General features: G+C 42.3%; 1 protein-coding gene across 4 annotated transcripts in view; it reads right to left on the reverse strand.

The window, feature by feature from the left end:
• Positions 1 to 3,566: 3,566 nt before the first annotated feature.
• fbxw7 (F-box and WD repeat domain containing 7) overlaps positions 3,567 to 25,703 on the reverse strand; it is a 163,648-nt gene continuing 141,511 nt past the window's right edge. For all 4 annotated transcript variants that reach the window (XM_050044715.1, XM_050044714.1, XM_050044716.1 and 1 more), the window contains 8 exons: positions 24,164 to 24,298; positions 21,950 to 22,073; positions 21,634 to 21,770; positions 20,925 to 21,038; positions 14,630 to 14,811; positions 12,196 to 12,421; positions 10,984 to 11,194; positions 3,567 to 6,070 (listed from right to left, as the gene is read on the reverse strand). In XM_050044715.1, the coding sequence (XP_049900672.1) occupies positions 5,802 to 6,070; positions 10,984 to 11,194; positions 12,196 to 12,421; positions 14,630 to 14,811; positions 20,925 to 21,038; positions 21,634 to 21,770; positions 21,950 to 22,073; positions 24,164 to 24,298 (1,398 nt within the window). In that variant the 3' untranslated portion in view covers positions 3,567 to 5,801. The remainder of the gene's footprint in view (positions 6,071 to 10,983; positions 11,195 to 12,195; positions 12,422 to 14,629; positions 14,812 to 20,924; positions 21,039 to 21,633; positions 21,771 to 21,949; positions 22,074 to 24,163; positions 24,299 to 25,703) is intronic.

The raw sequence follows: 25,703 nt of genomic DNA on the forward strand, positions 1-25,703 counted from the left end.
TACGTGCAGCTCCCTCTATAGCCTTCAATGGCTTGAAACAACATTTTTCACATGTTGTACTAATGTTACTCGTGAAGAACATTTATCTGACTTTAGAAAAATTGCTGCACTTCCCCTTTAAGAGTGATTTTATAAGCAAGACTTTAATTGTAACAGGATATTTTTACATTGTGGTATTGGTACTTTTATTTTAGTAAAGATCTGAGCACTTGTGCCACTGTTTTCTCATTTAGTTGATGAATTGTTTTGTCTATGAAATATCAAAAAATAGGGATTAAAATGCTCGCCACATTTCTGAAAAGTAGGACCAACTGTCCAAAACCCAAATGCATTGAATTTAGTGATATAATACTAAAGCAAGCAGCAAATCCTCACACTGGAGAAGCTGGAACCGGAGAGTATTTGCTAAAAAAAACAAACTAAAATGATTCATCCTCTGTCAAAGTGGTTGCTGTTTTAAAATCTGTCAATCGACTTATTGCTGTAGTCCAAAATCATTGATTGTTGTAGTGTTTTGTAAAACCAGAAACACATTTAAAAAAACAAATATTCAGCTCCAAAAAAAAAAAAAGAGAGATTACTCTCCTCCGTGCCCAGTCAGTGGAGCAGAGCTGCTGCTGCTTACACAACACATGAGTGGAGCCTGGGAACAAACAGGCGCTCAGAGTAACCTTGCCAACCAAAGTGGAAACTCCCCCACGCGTCCATTCATGTGAGGATGTACAGCCATCGCCGCTTCCTCACAATACCATTTATACTGCGAGTGCACACTGAGCTCTGAGGCCCGGCCAGAGACGAGCTATCACTAGGCAACAGGCAGGAAGGGAATCCGCAGCACAGCACAGACTCTGTTACTGCTGCTACAGTGAGCTGTATGGGCTCATGACAGATAACGGTCTGGATATAATTGACACTGACGAAACAAAAAGCCCACAGAGGGTCACATTTAGAGTGGTCGTCTTCGTGGTGCTTTAGACACAGCGGCATGAAAGCAACATGTTCTTCTGAGACTAAAATCCTATAAATTATCTCAACAGGCTCAAAAACAGGAAATAAATAAAGGACTAAATTGAAAACAACAACAACCCATTTTCATGTTTTCAGGGGAAGATTAATCTGTCGGATTTAAAGTATGATTCCCAAATTTTGCCAGCCTCTTCAGGCTACCTTCAGATTTGGTGTCAGTGTCACGCTGTGCTTAATAATAGCTATTAAAGCAGCATGACACAACTAGAAAGCCATTACAGAATACCCTGATGAGTGAAATCTCACCCTTAAGGTGGAATCAGAAAATGCTTTTTTATTGTATTTTTGTTTGTATTTTTTCTTGAAAAATTATTTTAAATTTCAAATTTTAATTTTAACTGTCTGTTTTCTCTAGCCTCACTTTGTCTGCATGGTACTGGCACAACTTGTCTCACTTGAAACAGCTCTTCTTTTTGTTTTCCATGACAAAAGTTGTGGTCAATACTTTGTACTTTTTTTGGTACCACCTGGACTGAGGTTTCAAGCGAGCTGAGCCGATACAAGAAGATGGAGTTAAAACACTGCAGGCCGCTGATTTATCAGAGTGTGAAACAAGACATCCCTTGCAAACCCGCCAAGCTACCATCAATAGCGACTGCAAATTTTTTATTGACTTAACTCAAACTTTAAAAAAATTTTACTCTGCAAAACCATGCCGTGGTCAACTGACCAAGTGCAGACGTTTCTCTGCTTGGTTGCCGATGAACAGATCCAACAAGAGCGCTGAAGATGATGTCACAGCAGTTTCACGCAACCTTGTCATGACGATTAGCTAAAAATGTCGCCTGCATTGACTGGTACTGTCTGCAGTGGAAAACTAAATACAGAGAAGCACCTGGGGTCTCGTTTATAAATCAATGTGTAGGATCCATGCTAAAAATGTATGTACAAACACAAGCCAAAAATGGCGTGCGCCAAAAAATATTAAACAATTTCTGCAATCAGGCTTCCACCTCAGGCCTCGTTTTGTGCATATGCAATGTTCATAAATGAGACCTCTGGTATCAAAAGTAAGTCGAGTCAAGCCGATCAATGCAGATTTTTTTTTTTTTTGTAGCAAATGTGTCAGCATTAGGGCTGCAACTTAAGATTTTTTTTCTGATTAATCGTTTAGATCATAAAATGGTGACACATTCTTCACAAAAATATCCAGAGCCCAAAGTCACATCGTCAAGTTCTTCAGTTTTTGAAGATAAAAACAAACACGTGCAAGAAATCCTCATATTTGGGGAGCTGAAACAGGTGGATATTTGGAATTTCTTCTTGATAAATGACTGAACCCAATGATTGCTTATCAAAAAATGACATTTTCTGTTGAAAACCTTGTTTATTTACCATCAGGGTTAGGATTCTCCTTTGAAAGTGACCTTGGGTTTGTAGGATTTGAAGATGAAAACCTTAAGACAAACCTTCTATCTATCAATATTCTGTATATGGCATCAATATTATCCGTGTTTTGTTTTTTTTCCTGTTCCCAGTCTTCGAAATGAAAATGTATTTGTAGTATTTATATTTTGGTAACAGCCCGCCTACTCTTTTTTTGTTTTCAGACTGCTGCTATCCCAGGTCATATCCTATTAAGTAATTTGACAAAGCTTTGTCAAGGTGGGGAAGCAGGAGCGGGTGGACTGATATCAAAGTATCGATGCTACAAATACATTTTCACGTGGAAGATCGATTCAGGCGTCAGTTAGATCGATACCAAAAACAGGATCAGTTTCTCTCCTCTATGTTGTTCCCATTTGTATTTCAAGAGTTGAATTGTCTGTGTAAACACATTCTGTTGTCGTGAACACATCTAGTGCAGCATGTACTCTTTGCTTCTCCGCTGCTGTTGTCATGTTCACTCATACGACATGTGCATGTGTTGCAGCCCGGTGCGCACCCTGACTGAAATGAGAAAGAGAACCTGGGAGCAGCAACAGAGAAGAAGGGAGGAAGGAAACGCCTCAGCGTCCACACCTCTGACACTGAGACAGAGTTGCTGGCAGAGTCTGAGGCTCAGGCAAGGGATACCCAGGTGTACTGTGGTGAAATTAATATTCCAGTTGAACTGGATATGCAGCACTGGTAAATGTTATGTTTTCAAACTGCACTTGTCATCGTTAGCTGATCATTAGATAATACATTTTGTGGCATCGCCCACCCCTATTGGGAACTGATGCTATTGTGGAGCTGTTAAAAGACTTAAAGTAACGAACTGGATGATTTAAATAAACCTGAGTTGACAAACCTGCTAAATAAAATTGAAAATGTGTGATCTATAACGTAAAATAAAACTCTTTTCTAGCAGTGAGTGAAGTAGAACTGCATCTGAAGGGAGCTCCTTATGAATACGGAGAATCTAACCCGCTAACAGCTAGCTAGTTTTGCTACAATGAAGGTCCATCATATAAGAGGTTAGCTAGATAGATTTTGTACTACAAAGCTGCACTGCGATACATGTTTAAAGTATTCCCTCGTGGATGTAATTAACCAAATAATTTGCTTTATTGAACATATAAGATGCCTTCACACAGGTAACAAAAACAGACAACTGATATGCTTGAAATGAAAAAAGAAAAACCCACATTTTATTGCACTTAAGTTATAAGAAAATAAAATTCTAAGTGAATCAAACAATACACAATCCCTTTAAGGTTTTTTTTCTGTCTGTTTTCTTTTTTGCCAGGCAGTTTACATGAACTGAAAAAATAAAACACCTGCAACAAATCTGATTTCTCAAACCAGATCATAAATTAAAACAGAGGGAGAAAACAACGAGAGGAGATAGAGCAAGATTGTTTTCTTTTTTTCTTTTTTAATATACAGTGTTATACCACTTTCACAGTTCAGCTTGAGTTGTGACTCTTGGAGATTGAGACGATTTTTCGTTTGGCTACAATGTTTCTGTTCACGTTTGTTGCCTTTTGTGTTTTTATTTTTCCCACTGACAATCCTCGAGGCTGCGGCCGCCGCAGAGCAGCCGCCCCGGTGATTTTAACTGCAACACATGTAACACTAAGACTCCTGGCAGCTCGACCTGTCAGTTGATGCTTGTGATGGTCTCCTCTGTTGCTTCAGACATCTTTGAATGGAACAACAATCACACACGGATACGGACAGTTCTCTCATTCACGTGTTAAAATCGATAACGTCTGCTAGTTTTTTTTCTTTGCCAGTCCACACAGCATTTGTACATTTCCCCAAAGAACAGGCTGAAAGAGCGTTGTCCCAAGGAATGTGTTTACAAGTTGCCCATTAACACGCTAACACACGCACTCATGCACGCACACACACGCACGCCAACAGTGTACATCCCCTTGTTTCCTCTCTGCAGGCGATCCCGTCAGTATCTGTCGGACACGCTCCCTCCTCTCAGCCTCGTAGAGGCACGTTTGGCTCAAGTTTCAGTGGCAAAAACAAACAAAACAAAACAAAAATGTCGGATGTTTTCTTTTGTGATCTTTTGTTTCTTTAAGTCCAAACATATAGAGTTCAATTTGGAATTTTGCCTGGGACTAAAACGTCACAGCAAGTAAAAGTTCCATCTCTCTCTTTTTTCCGTTCATCTAGCAGCATAAATACAGTTTGGCCACTGGGAGAAAACAGTAGAGGGGAAGGGGCTGGGGGGTTCAGGGGCGTTAATCCACAGCGCTTAGAGCTTTACTTCCTCTCGTCACAGCACTGGCATTGAGGAAACCACCCCAGCTAGACTCTGAAAAATTCTGGACAGCATTGATGTTTATGTGGAGACGGAGCTCCAAACCCAGGTATGTAGAGAACAGAAAGGAAGAACAAACAACTCAAATAAAAAGACGAAGAAAGAAAGGAAAAAAACCCTTTGTGACATAATGACAGCAAACCTAAACAGAGGAGGTTTCTAATACTGGGATTTGTTGCTGTTGGCAACCGCAGGAAAAACAAAACAAAAAAAAAAACATGAGAGAAACCCCTTTCATATGATAACCCAAGAACGTATTGAAATTCACAGTTGTGTTTGTGTGCGATATCGTAAAGAAATCAAACTACAGAAACCGAGTGGAGAACAGTAAGAACGGAAATGGAGTGACAAGAAACGAGCCTGATTACAGGCTGAACCCTCCAATCGCTTTCTCTCCTCTACAACAAGCAGCTCTTTAGGTGTAACTGTGTGTGTGTATGTGTGTGTGGAAATTCACCTTTAAGTGTCTCCCACCGTCCTCAATCTCTCCCTACAGTCAATGCTTTCCACATTCTGGTTGGCCGTTTGAGTGAATGTGTGTGTGGGCGCGCACTGATGGGAGAGGGAGGGGTGTGTGTGGGGGGGGTCTTTAAAAAATAATATATCTCTGTACATCTCAAAATCTGTCAGGCTTGAGCGAAACCAAGTCTCTGTGCGAAGCGGACCCCGAACCGAAAGGGTTGAGAGTCACTTCAAAAGAGTTCAGTCTTCATCAGTCATTCCTTTCTTCCTCTCTTCTTTCTCCAATCGAGGGACAGACCGGTCGCGCCCCGCCGCCCCGTTTCCAGCCCGATCCCCTCCGACTCCACCTCGTACTGGTGGCGGGGGGTCGAAAGCAGGGGCTGAACACGTGTGAGGGTCTGTGGCTCTGTCAGTAACATTTGCCCAAAGGGGGACGGGGAAGATAATGGTAGAGGACAGGACAGCCCACTGTCAGTGGTGGTGGTTGTAGATTTTGGGTGAAGAGTTCTGGGCTTTGGCCCTTCGGTTTTCCAGGTGCCTCATCTCCCATTCCCTCTCTATTCCTTCCTCTCCGCGGTTCGCTCTTCGTCCTTCCCCACTGCGTCCCTTCTCACTTCATGTCCACGTCAAAGTCCAGCACCAGCAGCTTGGTCTCCTCTGTGCCGTTGCGGCTGCCCACCGCGCACACCAGCTTGGTGTTGGAGGCCCGGATGCGCCACACCACACCGCCGCTGCCGCCGCTCTCCAGAGTCACCAGGTTTCGGATGAACTCGCCCGTCTTCAGGTCCCACAGTTTAACTGTGCCATCGTCCGAGCTGGTGATGACAAAGTTCTTGTTGAACTGGAGGCACGTCACGGCGCTCTGGTGCTTGTGGGGACCTGAAAACACAAAGAGGCAGACGGTTAGAGGGACGGAAAGAAAGACTTCACCTCCGAGAGGAACCACGGTCTAAATTTAGCTCCTCAGACGTAAAGTCCCTGCTCCAGGGGTAGAACTTTTTGGAAATATCAGGGGCAGTGTTAGTAGTGCTTCATGTCACTGATGCCTCAAGGCTGCTACAACTTTTGTGAAAAGAGGAGAATTCATTTCTCTCCCTACAAAAATGTGAATCCACTGTTACTGTGCAGTGTTTGATCACACTGCATCTTCTATGGTTTTTGCCCTGATATTCACTGAGGAGTTTTTTATGTGCAAAAATGACTTCAATTACTCAACTTTCGTACAACATTTATTGGCTGCCCATGTCATCAAAGTCAGGACTTGAAATGGGAATTGCTTGTAGATGGAAAACTTAACTTAATGTTTGACTTTGTTGACTCACTAAGTCAGAAAAAAACACAAGAAAACACTTAAGCGTCCATTTCTGCTTCTGCTCATCTCTCTTCTAACATGCACTTAAGCATCAATAAAAAAACAAAACAAGAACAACATGACCACAGCTGCGTTCCAATATTCATACTACCATACTATTAGTGTGCCAGGAAAAAGATTCGGTTGGCCCCAATACATAGCGTGTCACATGCCAAAAACACCAGGATGTCCAACTGCATCCAGTCGCATTTTGCAGTGCGCAAGTCAACATGCTTTTCTGGCTATCGTGACCCACAATCCTCTGCACAGCTGAGGATTCATCACATCAACAATGTTGCAAACAGGTGACAGCTCATTGACAGCTGACAGAAACCACAAGATGATCATAAAGATGACCAATTACAACCAAAGGACTTAACTATGAAAACAATGGCAGAGAATTGCAAATGTAGTTTTAATGCTGCAAATATAATACTGCATGTGTGAATCTACAATGTATGCAGTTATAACAACAGCAGATCTCTCCAGGTTGACCTTCATCTCAAGTGAGCTCGGCAAATGGCGTTTTGTTGTATCTACAAAGTTACAATAAGTGATAACGTCAGGATGTGCTGCCTTCCAAATCGCATACTTTTTCTTTTTGCTTAAAATTTCACTCTCAGGAATGCGACAGAAACACCAGCAAGACTGTCAAAGTTCAAGGCTCAACATTATGACGAGGTAGTACATCTCAGTTGTATGCATACTTCATCCAACAGCACATACTTGAAGTTAAAAAAAATGCAATTCAGACTGTAGCATGTGTTGTTGACTTGTGTGCGATAAACTGTCACAAAAACAGCAGGTTTACCTTACTTTTACCGTTCTTCAAATGTGACCTAAATGCAAACACTGATGTGCGCAGGACGGGACTTTAAAGTTCCTGATTTAGCTCCCGCAGAGTTTTTCGCAATGCTTTCAAGCAGAGGTACACCACCATGTTTGAAATAAGGACCACCCCCCTATCTTAAAAAATGTATACAGTTTTATTAACCGAAACATTAACATTCAAGGAAATGAGCGCCATTTAACAGCAGGGCTGCAGCTAACGATGATTCTGATGATTATTTTGATTTGTTTAGGTTGGAAAATTTCGGAAAATAGTGAAAAATGTTGATCCATGTTTTACAAAGCCGAAGATGGCGTCCTTAAATGTCTTGTTTTGCCCACGACCCAAAGATATTCAGTGTACCGTCATAGAGGAGTAAAGAAACTGGAAAATATTCACATTTAAGAAATTGGAATCAGAGAGTTTTAGCTTTTTCTTAAACAATTACTAAACCAATTAATCGATTTTCAGATAAGACGATTCGTTTAATACTAATCGATTGATCATTGCAGCTCTATTTCACAAAAGAAATGCCATTTCCAAGTTTGTGTATTGTTTAAGCTGCCATCTTCTAAGGAAATTGATCACAAGATGAGAGGCCTTCCACCTCCACTGTTCTGGACCTTTGTAGTTTCTGGTATAATTTAGTCCAAAACAGCCATGTGTTATAAATAGAGTTATGCAGTGGGTAGAGAGTTCGATCCAGAATAAAGACCTCAAAACAAAACCTCTGAGACAAAGGCAGAATTCATCTTTTTTTTTTATCCCTGGAGCAGTCGTGACAGTGTAGTAAAGTCTTCCTACTGTAGGCAGGTTTTAGGACTCCGGCCTGTCACTATCACAGAGGCGAAGCAGCTCCAGCTACACCTCCGTCTGCTGTGTGTTTGTGTGCTGGCAGCTGGCAGCAGGCCACACTTTAAGTGAAGATGGCGGCTGTTACTGCCTTCGTTGAGGTGACTTTATTTGTGACTGTACGCGTGCAGTGACTTAAGATTTCCCTAAGGGCTTGAAAATGATATCTTAATTAAATCAATTAGGGCGACACAAAGCACAAACAAGCGCAGAATCAAGTGCTGGCAAATGAACTGCTTTTTTTTTTCCTCTACCAGGATGTTGCTATAGCAGCTATTTCATTCAGACACGTTCTATTTCTTTCTGCTTTCACTATCCATTTGTGGAGAAGATTTGTTGAATTCTCCCTATCAACAAGCGTTCGCATATTTCTGTCTCCAGTTAGTTCAAACGGCTGTTATTTACCCGAGTATACAACACTGCTCTGCACCAACCCCCAACATGCCTGCCTCTCTCCTCCCTCCCGTCTCTGCATTACCACGACAAAGCCTGCTCCATCATTACCTATACTCTCCTCAGCTGACACTGACATCCTTGTTGTCGGCCTATTGTCTTATCAAAACACACTAATGAATAGCAGAAATTGTCCGCTGACCTAATTATATGACCTACAAAGTCCCCCGGCCTTCATCTCTTCACTGTAGTCACCCGCTCTTCACAAGACACACACACACACACACACCCTCCCCCCGGTCGGTCTTAAACCCCTTCTCTCTCTTCAGACTCTCGCTGGGGCATCCCTTTGTTCAACGGGTGTGTGTGTTGGTGTTTGTGGGACCGGCATGCAGGGTTGTAGTTTGCTAATGAGGGCATTTAGGGGTGGGGGCGCTGGTGGATGCTGCTGCTATTCAGTAAAGGATTTCCCACTTCCTGTGAGGCACCAGTAGTGCCGCTGCTGCTAATGGAGTCTGAACTATTCAAACAGACACAAAGGAAATGAGAGTGTAATCAGGACCAGCAGGCCCACAAGGTGTTGGCTCCGTACTGCCACACACAGACAAACAGGTCATTTATAGTCTCCGTTTTAATTGGGCTGTCAGTTTCAAGCTAAGTCCCATCTTGTGGGCTTTTTGTTGTTGTTCAAGGCTGTCACCGCCATTTTTCTACATTTACGTTACATGTTTACATGTTTATAGTTCTATATTTGAGGGCACAGGTTTGGTTCAACACCGGAGGTGGGGACAACACAGGAAACAAGGGTTTCCGTTGGAAATTTTGAGCATCAAACACTCAATTTCCTGCAAACTGATGTATTTTTATGCACCAATTTTTGCATTTTCTGGACCAATTTTATCACCATAAATGTCCTCATGTTTTTATTGGGTTTTTGAAGGGGATAAATGCACATTCTAAATAACGAGGGGACTTGTTCCTTGCATCCCTCTTGAAATCTATGCCTATGTCTGAATGTTTCTGCAGCCTGTTGCATAAACTCACTACTTTTGTACGGTACAGTTTCATCTACTGTGGTGCATCTTTCAGTGCAGGAAGATGCAACCAACTGTTGACAGAAATTAAGAAACCCAACAGACTAAAAAGTTAACGTATGACAGAAGCTCCAAATCTCTTTGGTCCGATGAGCTCAAGAACCCCTCCATCAATACCACCTGTCATGTTATTCAATGGGTTTGATTTTAAACTGGATGATATTCAACACTATTATCATCACAATATCATGGTTACAATGTACTTTTTCATACATTTGAACTGTCGATGTTTAAAGGTTGGTTTGGTCAAGCTTACAATCATACTGCTATCACCTGGAGTGGCAGGAGCTGGATTATTAAAGTGGAAATAGACATGTGTTTTTGCTTCATCTTATCTTTATGAAGTAAATGTTGATGCACTGATCTGCATTTAGATTGGTTCCCTATGAGCCTCGCTTTAACTTTGCAATCTTTCTGCCACCGGGTACGATCTCCCGGGAAAGCCAAGGCTCAATTTACGGCACAAATTTAGTGCGTATTGCAAAACCAACACAGGAAGTGGACAGCACTTTTGTTTTCCCCTGCTAGCTATCTGTAATGATCCTCAGTTACCAAAGACTATCAGTGGAAGGTCTTTACTATCCCCAGTCACACAAATGGCAGACGGTGGAGTAACTAAAGTAACTGTGGATACTGCAGTAGTTGCTGGGTTCTGGGGGAAATGGAAAGCAGTTTGTCTTCGCAACAGCGGCGCCAACAATAATACCACTTGGAAATGCTAGGGGGAGGAGAGTCTGTTTATACTTTAACAATTTATCCTTTACTTTCAGCCTTTTCACCATTTATTAATTACTAGTTTTATTAGCTAACTGATTGAGACGTATCTGCTCCCTTGCTAACTAGTTTACACACTCCTAGTTGCAGATGACTTGATTTCAACTAGCTAACATGATACAATACGTATTTGCATATAACTCATTAATAATTCAAATTGTGCTTCAATGTTATTTCCACTGAACAAATATGTCTGAGGTAAACACCTAAACAGCAGCAATTCCCATCACAAGTGAATGCAACAAATTTGCACTCGTCTGTTCCAAGCAACAGGAAATATACATCACATATTCATGTCAGGTTTCATCATAAATGTCCTGGATAATAAGCTCCTGCTTCTAACTTTTTCTTTTATATTAGAGAAACCTTCCATTTGTCCAACCTTTCCGCCGTGACAACAGTTAAGGAGTAACTTAAAAAAAAGTTTTACCTTAACTCTAGCTACGTTTTGACTTCAACACAGACCAGCTATGACAGCCAGCTGGGATGGCAGACTCACCTTGCAGTGTTTGCAGGCACTGGCCCGTCTTGATGTCCCAGATCTTGACAGTGGAGTCTGCGTTGCCTGAGACCAGGATGTTGTCTTTGAGCTCCATGCCGCTGGTGAGGGACTGATGCCCCGTTAGCGTGTGGATGCAGTTGCCCGTCTCCACGTCCCAAACCCTTATAGACGTGTCCAATGAGCCGCTCACCACATGGATCCCATCAAACTAGAAGACAGAGGAGGGCAAAAGTTCAGCCTCGACACTTTCTTTCATTCTGACTGTTGATGAAATTCATTTCAAACTGGCTGAATATCAAGCTGCCACTCCGAGATAACAGTAACCTTCACCTTCATTCGCAGCTGATGCAGTCGCACTTGACACCTACGCGGCATACTTTGTTTCTATTAACAAACTTAAGATTAAACTCATTGAAATGAATGAATTTTATTGATCTGTGAAACTTTGCTTCGTGTTCACACGTCCAACAGTAGAGCAGCAACGCTTTAGAAAGCCTAATGATGCAACGTGCTACAAAAACCAATCTATCAGTGCAGCAAACAGCCTCCTCTCTGAGGGTGATGGCACCAGCTAAAAGTGCACCGTAATCACACAGAGCGGGTGAGAGGACATCTTAGAGGACATGGGGATGGATCTTTAACATACACACCCACACATACACACAAACACACACGTTTGGAGAGGATACATTAAAATATGTAAAAAAAAACAAAAACAGTAAAAACATGAGCAAGTAAGATAAAGATTGACTTATTTATGGCTTTTTGTGACACTGAACACAAGGAGAGTGACCTGAACACTGCAGATAACACAAACAGGATGCTGGTATTTTCAGTGTGGACATATTGATATGGTTTATAGTCCTAGAATCAAACTCAACCAAAATGCACCAACCTTTCATAGGTTCAGTCTTAATTATAGTAGTGGAGATCGAAATATAATTAAATTACAACACTTGAGATTAGCTGTCACTCAACATTTACACCCAATATCTGATACGTGTAACGGTTACTGACTTGACTAACTGAAAAAATTAGATGCAAACATTTTTAGATTAAAGAGTAAGGGGGGAAAAAATCAAATCCAGCTAACAGTTTTAAGAATTTAGGAAGGACTTATAATAATAAAATTAAAATCCTGCTGTATTTCTTTATGCAGATGAAATTTAAATTTGATGGGAGCCTGTTGATCAGTATGAAGCTGCTCACCTGTAATGAATACACTCTGTTGGTGTGGCCCTGCAGCGTGTGGAGGCAGGTCTCCGTCTCGGGGTCCCACACTTTGACCATGAAGTCATAGGCACCGCTGACCACCCGCCGCCCATCATACTGGACGCAGCGCACCGCCGCCACGTGGCCCATGAGGACGTGTAAACACTGACCTGTCTCAATGTCCCAGACGCGCAGCGTGGCGTCACGAGAGCCACTGACCACCCTGAGAGAGAACCAGACAGACACCAGTCAGGTACACGTGGTGAAACATCAATTTTCAAGACACAGTCAGGGTCGAATGTATGAATCTGGTTGCGAAACAAATAGTGGAGTCTTTATGTTGAGCTTTACTGTCCCACCAGGAGGAATGTCTCCCTCAAGTTACCGAGTCTGTAAGATTAAATTCAATAGGCTGCACAACACATTCATTCATACTGTGGCAGCTGCACTGACAGAATAATGAGACAGGTATGAACATTTCCTTTCACTCCTCTGACATCGAGTAACCTACAGCGTAATATTCATGTTCGTACTTGAAAGTACAAAAACACCTATTTAACTCAAACAGCCGCCCTCCGGCAGTGTCTTCACCCAGCGTGGAAAAGAAAAGCGATATTATAGGTTATAGAGAGGGAAACTGCCTTTAGGTAAAACTGTTACTCAAGTTTTACATTTCTTTTTCAGGATTATTACAGTAAGAACAGTTTGTACCAGGATATTATTTAAGAATGAGACACTGGGGATAAACATATTAAAATCAGGTCACTGATCGACACCGCTTTCCTTATTTTCCATCAGATCCCGACACTTCAGTAAACACTGAGACAGACATTCCTCCATATAATAAAATAATTTCCATTAAAAAAACACCCATGCTGTAAATACACATACTCTTTATTTATAAAATGCCTCATGGCGCTACAGAGATGGAAATCACCCACATGTTATTCACTGTCTGCTTGCAGCTCGCAGCATTTCCACTGAGTGAGTAATCAAATGTTACACAAAAACCTTGGTGGGCCCTAAGGCGAAAAGAGCACTTTGAGTCTCCTGAGTGTAATACTGAGTGAATGAGTGAGCAGCAGTTCACTTAAGACGGCTCGCAGGGTCTATTTAATCACTATGAGGCTACATGCTCACTTTCATGGAGATACTGTGCTCTTACAGTGTTGTTCGGATGCTCATTTTGCTCGGTGAGATCGCTGTTAGGTCGGGCGTAATGATTCTAATAATAACAGAGGGCATGGGTGCCTTAAAGGGATAGTCCAAATGATTATTTGCTTTCAAATCATATCTCAATATTTTTTTATTCTGCATAGCGATATACAATATATATCTCAGTGAAAGCCACTTGTGATGGGTCCCATGGACTTTTATTAAAACAGACCATGATCAAAAACAACATACAAAGACAGGGTTTCCTTTCCTGGGTGAAAATATACAGCTGCAGAACATGTAAAAATTGAAAATAATATGAAAATACTAAACAAAAATAGGCCTATCTCTGAGAATACACTAAGCACTTAGCCTTGTAAGACCATCCTGATGACCTGAGCTTGACTTTTTCGCTCTCTGTGACAGACAAACTCCTTCAGCCAATCATTGTAACAAAGCCAGGGGGAACAGCTTCTTCATCACCAACAGAGCCAGTTGATTAATGAAGCTTTTGACAAATCCAGTCACAGAAAAGTTTGCTATTTAATGAGCTTTACGGTGCAGCCCCACTACACATGCTCAAAAACTTGCTTCCATTCGTTGTTTATTGGAAGTGACTGATTTGCTGCACAAAGGCGGCAAATAAGCTAAATAAAAAAAACATCAAACTAACTGTTCAATTTTTTTTTTTTACAAATAAACCTTTGGATCAGCAACAACCATTTGTAAAGCTCACTAATTAACACATTTATAAAATTTATTTAGGGCTGCAACTGAGGATTATTTTCATTTTCTCTTTTCCCCCGCATTAGTTTCTCAAATAACTGAATTGTTTGGTTCATTTGGCAGAAAATTGTGAATAATGGCCATCGTACTCTCCTGAAACTTAGAGTGACATCTTAGAATTGCTTGTTTTTAATGACCAAGAGTACTAAACCCAAAGATACTCAGTTTAATGTCACATAAGAGAAGCTGGAACTGGAGATTGTTATCAACACATTATAGGGTACATGGAGTCAATTCTATAAATATTAGGCCTTTAAGGTCATTAAATAGTCTTAACTTAATTCCCTACAGTAACTATAGTTCTACATAAAACCTACCCCTGCATGGGACCACATATATACTACTTACCTTTAATGCTTGAATAAGAAATCTGTCTTAATTCTGGTTAAAAGTTATTAAATTTTCCTCACTTCAAAAGCACTACGGTGTCGATGGACACAAAAGCTTCATTTGACACTTTTTAAAGCTTAATGATGAGATGGCGCCGTACCTTTTCTCATGTAGGTGCATGCAGCGCACTGTTGAGGTATGCCCATAGAGGGTGTGGATACATTCTCCTGTCTCTGCGTTCCAGACCTTGAGTGTGCGATCAGTGGAGCCGCTGATAATAATGTTGTCTCTCATCTGGGATGACCACACGCCCCCTGTGTGGCCCACCAACGTACGCAGACACTGCAAAGATCACAAAAGAGGAAGAGTTGTCTTGATCAGGATATTCCTCGTCGCCGCTGACAGTCAAATTTGAGATGTTGGAAAAGTTGGTTTCAAAGACATTCAGGGTAATTTCATTCATATATTTCACATCTGAGTTTAAGAACTCGTAAAAATCACATTTGCACATTTTCCCACTGTGACCTCCCGTCGTCTTCAGGGAAAAAAAAGACAAGGAAATGAAATTTCTGTGACCTTTTCGGTGAAAGCAGAACCCTGTCGGTGAATACCTGCTGCTGCAGTGCCGGGACAAAATCTCTCCCTGGGCTTTTATAATTGCTTTTACTTATCTGTTGGAAAAGCAGACAATTCATTCTCTTTGCAGAAAAGCTTTGACAACTGTCTTCAATTAAAATATGTGCCCATTCATCCTCATTAGGGATGGCAGATTAGCTATTGATTACAGCAGTTATGGAAATCTTTCTGATCAATTGAATTTGCGTCTCCACAGCTTCCAATTTGTGCCTCGATTTAATTATCCTAAATGCATTAAATTAAAATTCTTTGGGGAGAGGAGCGAACTGTGGATGGGGTCGGTGGCAATGCTGCGGTTATGTCAGGTCCAGAGCGGAGCGTGTCGAAGTGTTCAACATGTGACCTCCTGACTGCAGCTGATAAGCCGCTGAGCAGTGGATGGTGGCGCGGGTCGGGAGGTTTTTATTGCAGCGAGAAAAAGAGGAAGATGATGCTGCAGCCTGTCTTCCCCCCTCTCTGTCCTGCGATAAAGAGAATCACTTCATTAACTGAGGGCCAATGTGGCATGACCTGACAATCAACCTCACTCCCGTGTTAAAAGTCTCTTGTTTTTATCACCATGGTCCTTCTTCTTCGCTTCATGCAGCAGTGAGAAGAATAACACTGCAGCTGCACAAACATCTGGCTAAATTACAATTTATCGTGCATTTAAAACCCTCGTGGGCAATTTGTGAAATGTCGTGGTTCATTATCGGGATTATTTACAACGCTCCCACTGTCCGCTGTGTCTTAATCCGCAGTTGTGATAAATATTTGCTTTTCCTCTGCAACACAGGCCTGCCGTTTATTGTGTTCATACTCTCAAGGATGCAAGGTTTTTCTCGTGAATGAGAGCCAGTGGTCGAGGTTCCAAGAACAAGAATCACACTGTGTGATTAGAGCCTACTCAAACACTGCGTAGGAAGAGAGAATACCTGAAATGAAGGGCTTAAGCGTCTTTATCGGTCTATGAAACAAACATAAAACGAGGCTGTCCCTGAGAGTGAAAGAAGATTTGCATTCCTTTAATGAACCTTTTTTTTTTTCTCCAAACACGAGGGTTTTTCATAAACATTTGCATTGTATTCCTGTAAAGAATAAACAGAGCGTGAGTATCCAGTGTTGCAGCCACGGAGCTCTACACATGTAAGACTGATTATACACTGTAGTGTTGAAAAAGCCACCTTCTTTGGCCTCAACAGGAAATATCAGAAAATAAGGGTCAACAGGGCAAAAGCTAATGGAGCTAATGATGTGCATAGGTTAAAGTAAACTACCTCAGGCCAAGTCATCCCATCATTGACTCATGCTGCATGATTAAAAGATTACTCAGGCTACAGATGAATCTCCATTCAGCGTGCTATAAAGACCAATCACGTTTTTGTAGTGATTGATTTCACAGTTTGACAGGAAAGAAGACAGAAGGACGAGAAAGAGAAAGATCTCACATGTCCCTGGATGCTGTACTTCTACCACATCCATGAAAAATGCATGATTCTGCCCGGCTGAATGAAGGAAGTCTATTTAACACAGCCCAAACTAAAAGGGAACTCTGGTATTTTTCAACCTGGATCTTATTTTCCCATGTCTTTATACCTAATTGACCCATGGGAAACAACCTTTTTTAAAACTGGTCCAGTATTGAGAAAGAGAGTGCTGCAGCTGGCAGTGTCCAAACAGGCTATTTCAGAATGAGACTTCTCCTTGAGCAAGACCTGGACACAAACAGCATGAACAAGCAAAAGGATAAAGGAAAAGTTCTCATTTCTCTGTAGTGTCCTTTTCATATTGTTCTCAGACACTAATAATAACAATCTGAGCCTGTCAGGCTACCTGCTCTGTGTGGTTACATTACAGCCTGTTTCACCGCTGCCAGCTACAACACTCTTTCAATTCTGGACCAATTTCAAAAAGTGTGGCTCCCATTAGTCACTTAGACACAAAAAATGGGGACCAAGTTGGAAAAAACTTGCTGTTTCCCTTCAAGTTTTTAACAACCATAGCAACACAAAGTCATGATATATGATAAATACCCTTACAGCTAAGTTAATCAATCGTTAAACCAAAAGTAACACAACATTTTAGTTTTTCTGTTTCTCCTCTCTGATCTGTGGCCATTTCAATGTAAAATTATCCACTTAATAGCATCCCAATAGATAAAGACATGAACCTGGGGTAGGAAAGTTCTCTGCTGGTGCTTCCTACATTATTTTCTGTTGGGACACTTTAGCCAACTGAGCCACCGAGAGTTTCTCTTGGCATGCTTTCCCTTGCAACTGCAAGATCTGACCGTGGTCTCAGCTTGTTTAACAGGAAACAGCTGGCGGAATAGAGCGGATAAATCAAAATGATTAAGTGTAAAGGTATTCTGAGAGCTGGATCAGGATGGCAACGTGTTACTGCCCTTTTAATTTCTTCCGCTGCTGATTTGACATCATGGGTATGATTTACTGGTTGGCTACAAACGCCACAAAAAACGGCGTCATCTGTTGTGTATTTACACAAACCAAACAGAAATGCTAGATGGCCTTCATTAATTTAATCTCTGATCATATTCACAATATTGCTGGTTAAATTCACAGCTCCATAAGCAATCTATAACATCTGTTCATTCGAGACGCTAAACTGGGAGAAGCCAAAGCATCTGGCAGAAGACACCGCTCCCTGGGTATGACAGCAGTCCACAGGTCTGCCATCTTAGATTGGCCTGACAGCTGAGACTGCTGCTGACAGGCACCACCAAGGACATGCGCCGCTCTGTTAAGCACCAGGCAGCCACCTTTGAGGCAGCGAGATGTGTGCGGCTGTTTGTGCGCAGAAGATTGACATCTTTCACTGAAGCTGGAGGACGTGCAGAGACAAAGGTCCGTCAGGTAAAGACAGAAAGCCTTCAGGTGTCGTCTGGGCAACCGCTGCTTCAGCAGGAAAACAAGCTTTTTAAAATACCTCCAGACCGCAAATGTGAACTTGCAAGCTCCAACGGATTCCTCTTAATCTCGTGCTCGATCAATCTCTGATGCAATACTTTCAGCCACAATCAAATCCCCATTGTCTTACCTGATCGCTAAGCAACGGCCCAGTGCTTTTAGAGGTGGAGGCATTTACATATAATGTTCTCATATAATAATTCTGATTGCCTCACAGCAAGGGTTCAATTCACTGTGTTTTATATAACAAGCTAAATCAAGGGCAAGACAAAGCTGGCAGCAAAGATGAAACATTAGCAGATATCTTGAAGCTTTGGCAAACCTGAGCTGATGACTATTTGTTGAAACACATTAATATTAATCAATATTCATGCAAATAATGCTGTCAATATGATGGGACTCTTTGCTTTCTGTGCCTAAAATGCCCAGCCAGTTTGAAAAAAATAGGATTCACAAACAAATTTTGAACAGAAGAAAGGATATTGGACAGATTCATTAAACCATTGATAGAAACATCTGCTACAATCTTGTCAGCATTGTAACTGCTGCACTATTTAGAGATGTGTTGGGAATACTGTGAGTGGAGGAAACACGAGATAACATTTAGACGCCGCAAAGTGATGTAACACCACTTGATTTTTCCCACATTGTCCCATCACAGGGGGAATCTTTTTGATCGCTCTAAATTGAACACAAGGTTTCCAAGGAGAAGTGGCACAAGTGGCCGAGGAGAAGTGTTAACGCTGCTCTACCTCTGGCACAACTTGTCTATGCTGTGACCAATTTCTTTTTCCGTCCCATCAATTTAAATTCTCTACCTGCAGTGCAATACGCCGGAGCTGCATTTCAAATCTCTCCTCTGAAGGAAAAGGACAGAAGTAACCGCTAATCTCCGAGAGCGTGAGCCACTTTAACCTTGTAATCTATAATCGTCCACCAAAGTCATTATCGCAGGGACTGCTCTTTTTTCCCTGATGAATGGAAAACGACCCAAAATCAAATCTTTTCAGAGAAAGTAAGAAAAGAAACCCACATCTGCATCACACATGCTGTCAGTCTAATGGCATGAGGCATCAAACGGAGACCGTTTAAAGACCAACATCAAGAGTTCTTCATCTCAGTTGATCATCGTGCTGCCATCTCTTATTGATCTAATCAGAGTGAGACCTAAGTTCTGGTGTTAGCGGCTGAGCTGAGGACGGGCACCCTGAGCTTTCTTTGAAGTTGGAGGATTAATGTGAGAGGTAAAAGGCGCACCAAGGTCAAACAAATCCCCTTTAAAGTAAGATTATGGAGCAGATATTATTTGCAATATGAAGGACAGGAGGGATGGATGCTGGCACGTGGATTTGGAGCCTCGAGAGAAACTTATCTGAGGGCCGCTGCAAACTGTGTAACACCTTGAGATCACTGATAGCCACTTTACAGGCCAGCATCTCAAGGGGACAAACTGATGGCGAGGAAAACGTAGCAATCAAGTCTTCAAATACGCTGGCAGAGACTATAAAGAATGTTGACAGAGGAGGAAAAACAAATGCAGGTGGTGGTAATCCCATTGTATTTTTTTACTTTACAGTTTCACTGGCATCGACAGCCACTTCACCCGAAATGGTCGACTAGACTTAATTGGCCATTCCTCTCCAGTGAGAGATTCTCTCTCGAGAGCAAAGGAAGCAAAGAGATGAAATCCACAGTTTGGTTGTGCTCTGAATACAGCACCCAAACAGAAATGGATTTAGCCTCATCTTTTCTTCATGAGTAATGTAAACAAACAAATCCGAGGTGGATTAGCGTTGTAGAAGCCACAGACAATGTACTGCGCGTCTGTGACGTCGGTCTGAGCGCAGGGTGGTTTCATAAAAAACAGTTGAGCCTGCTGGTGATGTGACTCATCGCAGACTGCCACCAGCGATGTGGAGCCGCCGCAGCTGTAACTCAACAACCTGTCATCCAGATGTTAGTCCGTGGGTGAAGGAGAGCCAAATCGCGCTCCGTGCTTATCGGATGACCTTGGTTAGATCTGTCCAGATCAGCAAATGCTGTGACTGATATGCCGTGTAATCACCACTTGGGTGAATGCCAACTCGACTATGTTGGACCGAGTCTTTAAAGCAATGAAAAGCAAGCTCCCTGGTCTATTGTGTCCAACAGAAAGAGAAACCTACTGCAGTGTGATAATGCAGAAAATCAACTCCTCTAAAGGCTTTTCTTTGAAACGTACGTTTGTAAAGTGAAACAGCCCAAACGTATCTCATTTATTCACCAAGTCATAATGAAAGGAACGGATGGGAAGAGAGAAATATGCAACGACAGTTTACGGAGGATTTTTAGTCAAGAAAAAAACAAGCTCTTTTGAAATTGGAGTCCGACACCGAGACATGAAAGCACTGCGATTCACAACAATCTGTGAACCTCTCTCCAACACCACAGTACAACCACTGCTTTTCTTTTTAATACACAGCGTAAAGCTGCAGCCAAGGCCTGTGTGGCTGCACCAGCTTCAGCTATGAATACTAACACCTCTTGCGGACATGTGCTGTGTAACAAGTCTGCAAAACGGCAAAATGTAAGAGGAGAGAAAAGACGAAGACAGAATGGATTCTCTGACAGGATGTTTTTGTGTGACGGGGCAACTATCCATCAGGTTAGTAGTGCAGACACAGTTAGGTGTCAGACAAGAAAGCTGTTTTCATGTATGGCCAAGTGTACATCAGGAAGTCTTAGAACCACTACGCAATAATTTAGATGGCTGTCTCTTTCACTTCCTAATCAACAAGTCTGAAATATTAATGAAGTCAATTCAACGTGAACCGCATGCCTTCAGTCCATTAATGTCTGACAACAGCGCAGAAGAAAAGAAAAACATTAAGATAACCGGAAACAACAGGAAATAGAGAAGCTGTTAACACATACCTTTCCTGTGATGGCCGACCAGACTTTGAGCGTGTTGTCGTCAGAGCCGCTGACGATGCGGTTGCCACAGAACTGGAGGCAGGTGATCACATGGTCGTCGTGACCTTTCAGCACCTTTGGATGGGGCAGATAAAGAGAGCTGCAGTGAGAGAGACATGGAGGACGGGGCGGATGCGGAATGACACAGCAAGAACTGAGGCTGACAATGACACGTCTCCGGTGCTTTGTACATCAAAGAGGAGATAAGAGGAAAATGTCATCAAGTGCTGCAGGTGTACACAGCTCTTTACGCAGTGTGTGTGTGTGTACAATACTGGGTCACAGGACTGCTAGCTCAGCAAACGACAGAGCACACTGCATATGCAAAGGAGTACGGAGAGCACAGTAACCAAATTTACATCGGCGGTGGCCTAAAATGACCCGCGGCTGTCTTTAAAAAAGAGCAAAAGCATACAAGGGCCATTAAGGATCAGCTCTAGCATACTGGTCATGCTTTATGGGGAACTTCTAAACAGGCAAAAGACAAATTGAGTCTTTTACATTGAGGGAGATCATCCAGTGCTGCACCTCATTTATTATTCAAAAAGAATACTGCAGAGATCTGACCTATCGCTAACTTTCCATCAACTTTCTGCGAGTCAAAGCAGCTTGATATCGGATCTATAAGATCGGCTACGCTGCGGGGAATTTAAGGTGAAAGTAAAGCTACCTTGGGTGATTTGAGGTCCCCTCTCCTCCAGTTGGTGTCTATTCTATGCTGCCTGATGTAGGCACTCTTCCAGGGGCTGTGAGTGAAGCCAGGCTTGACGATTTTCCTCTTCTTGAGGAGCAGAGGCTCATCGATGCCTGCGAGGAGAGATAGAGATGGAGGCAGGTTGGACTCATGTTTCTCCTCTAAAAAGTTTATTTTAAAAAAACAGCCGTGTCTTTAAGCACAGCATCGCCCACAGCGGTAGCTCCAGACTGCTCACGCTGGGCGACTGCGTGTTGTCTGTCCGCATCTGTTGCAAAGACTTAAGACTCACCTTCTTCCCTGCATTTCTCCCTCCACAGCAGGTTGTCCTCTGCCAGGATGCGCCAGTAGCGACACGTCTGGGCTGCTTGGAGGAGGTCCTTCGGTTCCAGGAATGACAGCACATACAAAGCCAGCTGTTGAAAGACAATGTGAGAGGTGTAAATGGAAAAGGAGACACAAAAAGGACCCATTATTCACTGCTGTGGGTGTATACGACAGCACAAACACCTCGTGGAAGAGGATTTGAAGTTTGAAGTAACTAAATCACAGTAACAAAAAGGAACAGCTGAGAAAACACACTTGCCGAAGAAACTATGTGCACAATATTAACAGCGTGAATTGAACTGACAAGGGTAGACAATGGTATTACCATAGAATTGAATCAACATTTTTATTAAAGCCCAACAAAAAAATACACAATAGGATCTTCACACAGCCAGTAATAATGCCAGGGCTACAGTTCGTTAAGCCAAAGCTGGCATAAAAAGACACAAAACCTGGTATAATGAGCATAAATCTGGACCCCTGGGCAATAGACAGAGAAAACACTACAGTCTGTTGTTTTTTTTTCAAACAGGTATATCTTTGGACAAAAGTCTTACCACACACAGTATCTGTGGCAACAATGAAACAGCGGATCAACTGTTAGGATGAGAGATTGCTCTGTATCATCATAATATAGGTAAGGATTATGGGTTCATTGTGTAACCCGTTGTGCAAATATTGTTCTTTTATTATATTACAATAATCCGAGATGATAATGACCCACAGCACGCTGTGTGACAAATTCAGGAGTGGCGTCATGAACATCAGGAAGGAGTCAAATGTCCGGGTTGCTCCAATAACCAGGGGCCGTTTTCACAAAGACATTTTAGCATGGTCTGTATAAGGCCAGTCTTTAGTTTGCTCTTAGATCTAGTCTAATCTAGTCATTTTTATTGTCAACCTGCTGTTTCTCTTGATCTCTTCTCATCACCAAGAGGAGAGCAGCTCTGAAAACGGCAGCAACAGGAAGTTTGCTAATCCAGCAGGGAGTCGGGACAGTCTGAGATCAGACCCCCGTCACAAAAACTGGATGACGTTTCAATACTACTTGGTACTGGGGTTTTTTTACCAACAGACATCCCTAACAGTTACGCTATTTGCTCAATTCTCCTTGTAAAACCAGGCGCCTGATCTGAACGTCTTTTATGAAAGTTCTTGAATGCCTCATTCCTCAAAGGTTTAGAGACGTTTCCATGTCAAATATCCAACTTCACATGGTTCAAACTTCTTTGACAGCATTTTAAAGAGAACTGAGGGTCATGATGAAGGGCAATCATAAGACTTTTATGTTGTTTTGTCTCCCTGCTGAAGGTCTTCAGGTGTTACAGTTTAGTTTTAGGGCTATTTCAAATCACTTGCCCCAGACAAGACCCACAAACCTTGACATACCTAAATCACCTGAAAGCCTGTCTGAGCCTGTAGTCATTACCGGGCTTCAGGATATTTCAAAAGTTTTATGAATGGACCTCGAGCCCGGAGTGATTGCTTTTTAAGCCCGACACACCGCCTTCTGCAGATTCTCTTCATGGTTTCAATTTCAACTGTATCTATAGTGCGGCCACAGGGATTGTCCTGTTAAAATTACTTGACAGCCCCCCTCAATATATTTCCAGCAGCTCTGGCGGAGAGGACAGACAGGATTATCAAAAGAAGTCAGAGAGAACAGGATAACATATAAAAAAAAAAAAGGCAGGACCAGAAAACAAAATGAAAAGAGAAGGCTCATGTCCTGGTGAGAACACACATGATGCCGCTGTGGTGCAAGCGGTGCTGACACCTTGAAATCTTGCATCCTATTGCCTCACTCTCTATGCTGCTGGCCGCCGCTTTTCATCCAAACAACTGCCAGAGAGAGACGAGGTGTTACGTATTTGATCAGCTACACCAGATAACGGTGGACTGAGGCTGGTTTGCAAGAATCCCTCATGTGATCTTATCATCAGTGTGGCACTTCAGATAGTTTGTATTGTCAGTTATGATGCAGAGGAAAAACAAGACACCCCACTATGGATGTGAAGGAAGACTGCGACAGGATTAGGACTGGAGCGGACGCCTCTGTCATGTATTGTATATTTAAAAACAGTGGAAGGGATTCCCACAGGGGCTCAGGTCAGAAGGAAAGGGACTGGAGATGGAAGTTGTGTACTGACAACAGAGAAAGAGGCATTCAGGAACTCACCTCTTTGGGCAGCAGGGAGATGAAGTCTCGCTGAAACTGCGGCTCGATCACCTGCATCATATGCTTGACTTGTGTTGGCTCACAGCTGTCAATCAACTCATCCAGCGCCAGCAGCTTCTCGGGGCCAGTCCAGCTCTGCAGCACAGAGGACAGAGGTTTTTTTTAAAATGACATCACTCTGCATGATATTCATTTGGCAGACGCTACACTATATATCATAAAAACTCAAAGTTAATAGCTTTTTGGTGCTAGTATGGGGTGGCAGACCACTTGAAACTAGCAACTCTCAATGCATACCAGATGAAAGCACAAGAACAGTCTCAACTGTGCTAATGAAAAACCTATTGAAAAGAGAACTTGCAGACACAGCTCCAGGTGAAATCCAGGACACCTAAGAAGCTCAGATTGACGGTGGTGTTGTTTCACATTATCTGCATCACAAACAGCGACGGCTGCTGTCAATAAAGAAAAGGTGAAGCCAATTAAAACACTGAGCTGAACAGGTCTGCAGCCGTAGCGCTCGGCAATATCAATATTTTATTGATAGTGTGATATGAGACTACATATCATCTGAGATTTTGGATATCCTAAGTGTCATCTTTTCCTGGTTTTAAAGGCTGAATTACAGTAAAGTGATGTGATTTTCTGAACTTACCAGACTGTGCTAGCTGTTCTATTATTTGTCTTTACATAGTTAGTCTTTATAGCTGCATTACTGATGATTGTTAATCAAAAATCTCATCCTCAATCTCAAGCACCCATAGTCAACCCTACAATAAGCCCTGGTCAGCCATGTAAGATACTTTACATGTTTATCAAAGCAGTTTATCACTGACATTCATGAGATTTTGCACAGTTGAGTTTCTGTGCCTTGCTGTTCATGAGCACCATGTTCACCACAGTCTCAAACACAGCGTAACATTCCTATCATTATATGACAAGTGATCTGTTCTTGTCATTATTGTTGATTACTGTTGAACTGTTGACTATTGCTTTCCTTTTTACATGCATATATTTTTGATATTTGGTTAGTATTTTTTTCATTTTCACACAGGTTTTCTTTTTCTTTTTCTCAGCACTTGTGGAGGCGTGTCATTTTCCACATGGCTTGTCATTGTAATCCACTGCTGTCAACCACCTGTGCTTGCTTATTAATCAAGATTGGGCAACACCTATCTATCTCGTTCTCCATTGCTATAATTTCCCTTCTGTCTGGTTGTGTTTATGGACTCCGCAGTTGTTTGATGTACATTAGAGTGAGAATACCTGATCTGAGCCTGACAGAATCTGATGAGCTGGGCCGGGTTTAGACAATATTCACATATACTGTTCCGGTTCAGCCTACTTGACATGGTCCTTTATAGTTTGCTTCCCAGTTAATATCTGCTTCCTTGCTATGTCGCCTTTGGTTTGTGGTCAAGGTGAACACAGGAATGAACGGAGCAATGTAAAAAGGGTCACCAGCGTGTTTCAGTAGCAGCACCAGAGCTGTTTTCCTGACATTAATGGTGTCAGGCTCGGGTCGGGCTTGGTTACTAGT

The sequence above is a fragment of the Epinephelus moara genome, chromosome 5 (genome assembly GCF_006386435.1).
Source record: "Epinephelus moara isolate mb chromosome 5, YSFRI_EMoa_1.0, whole genome shotgun sequence".
NCBI classification, from domain to species: Eukaryota; Metazoa; Chordata; class Actinopteri; order Perciformes; family Serranidae; genus Epinephelus; species Epinephelus moara.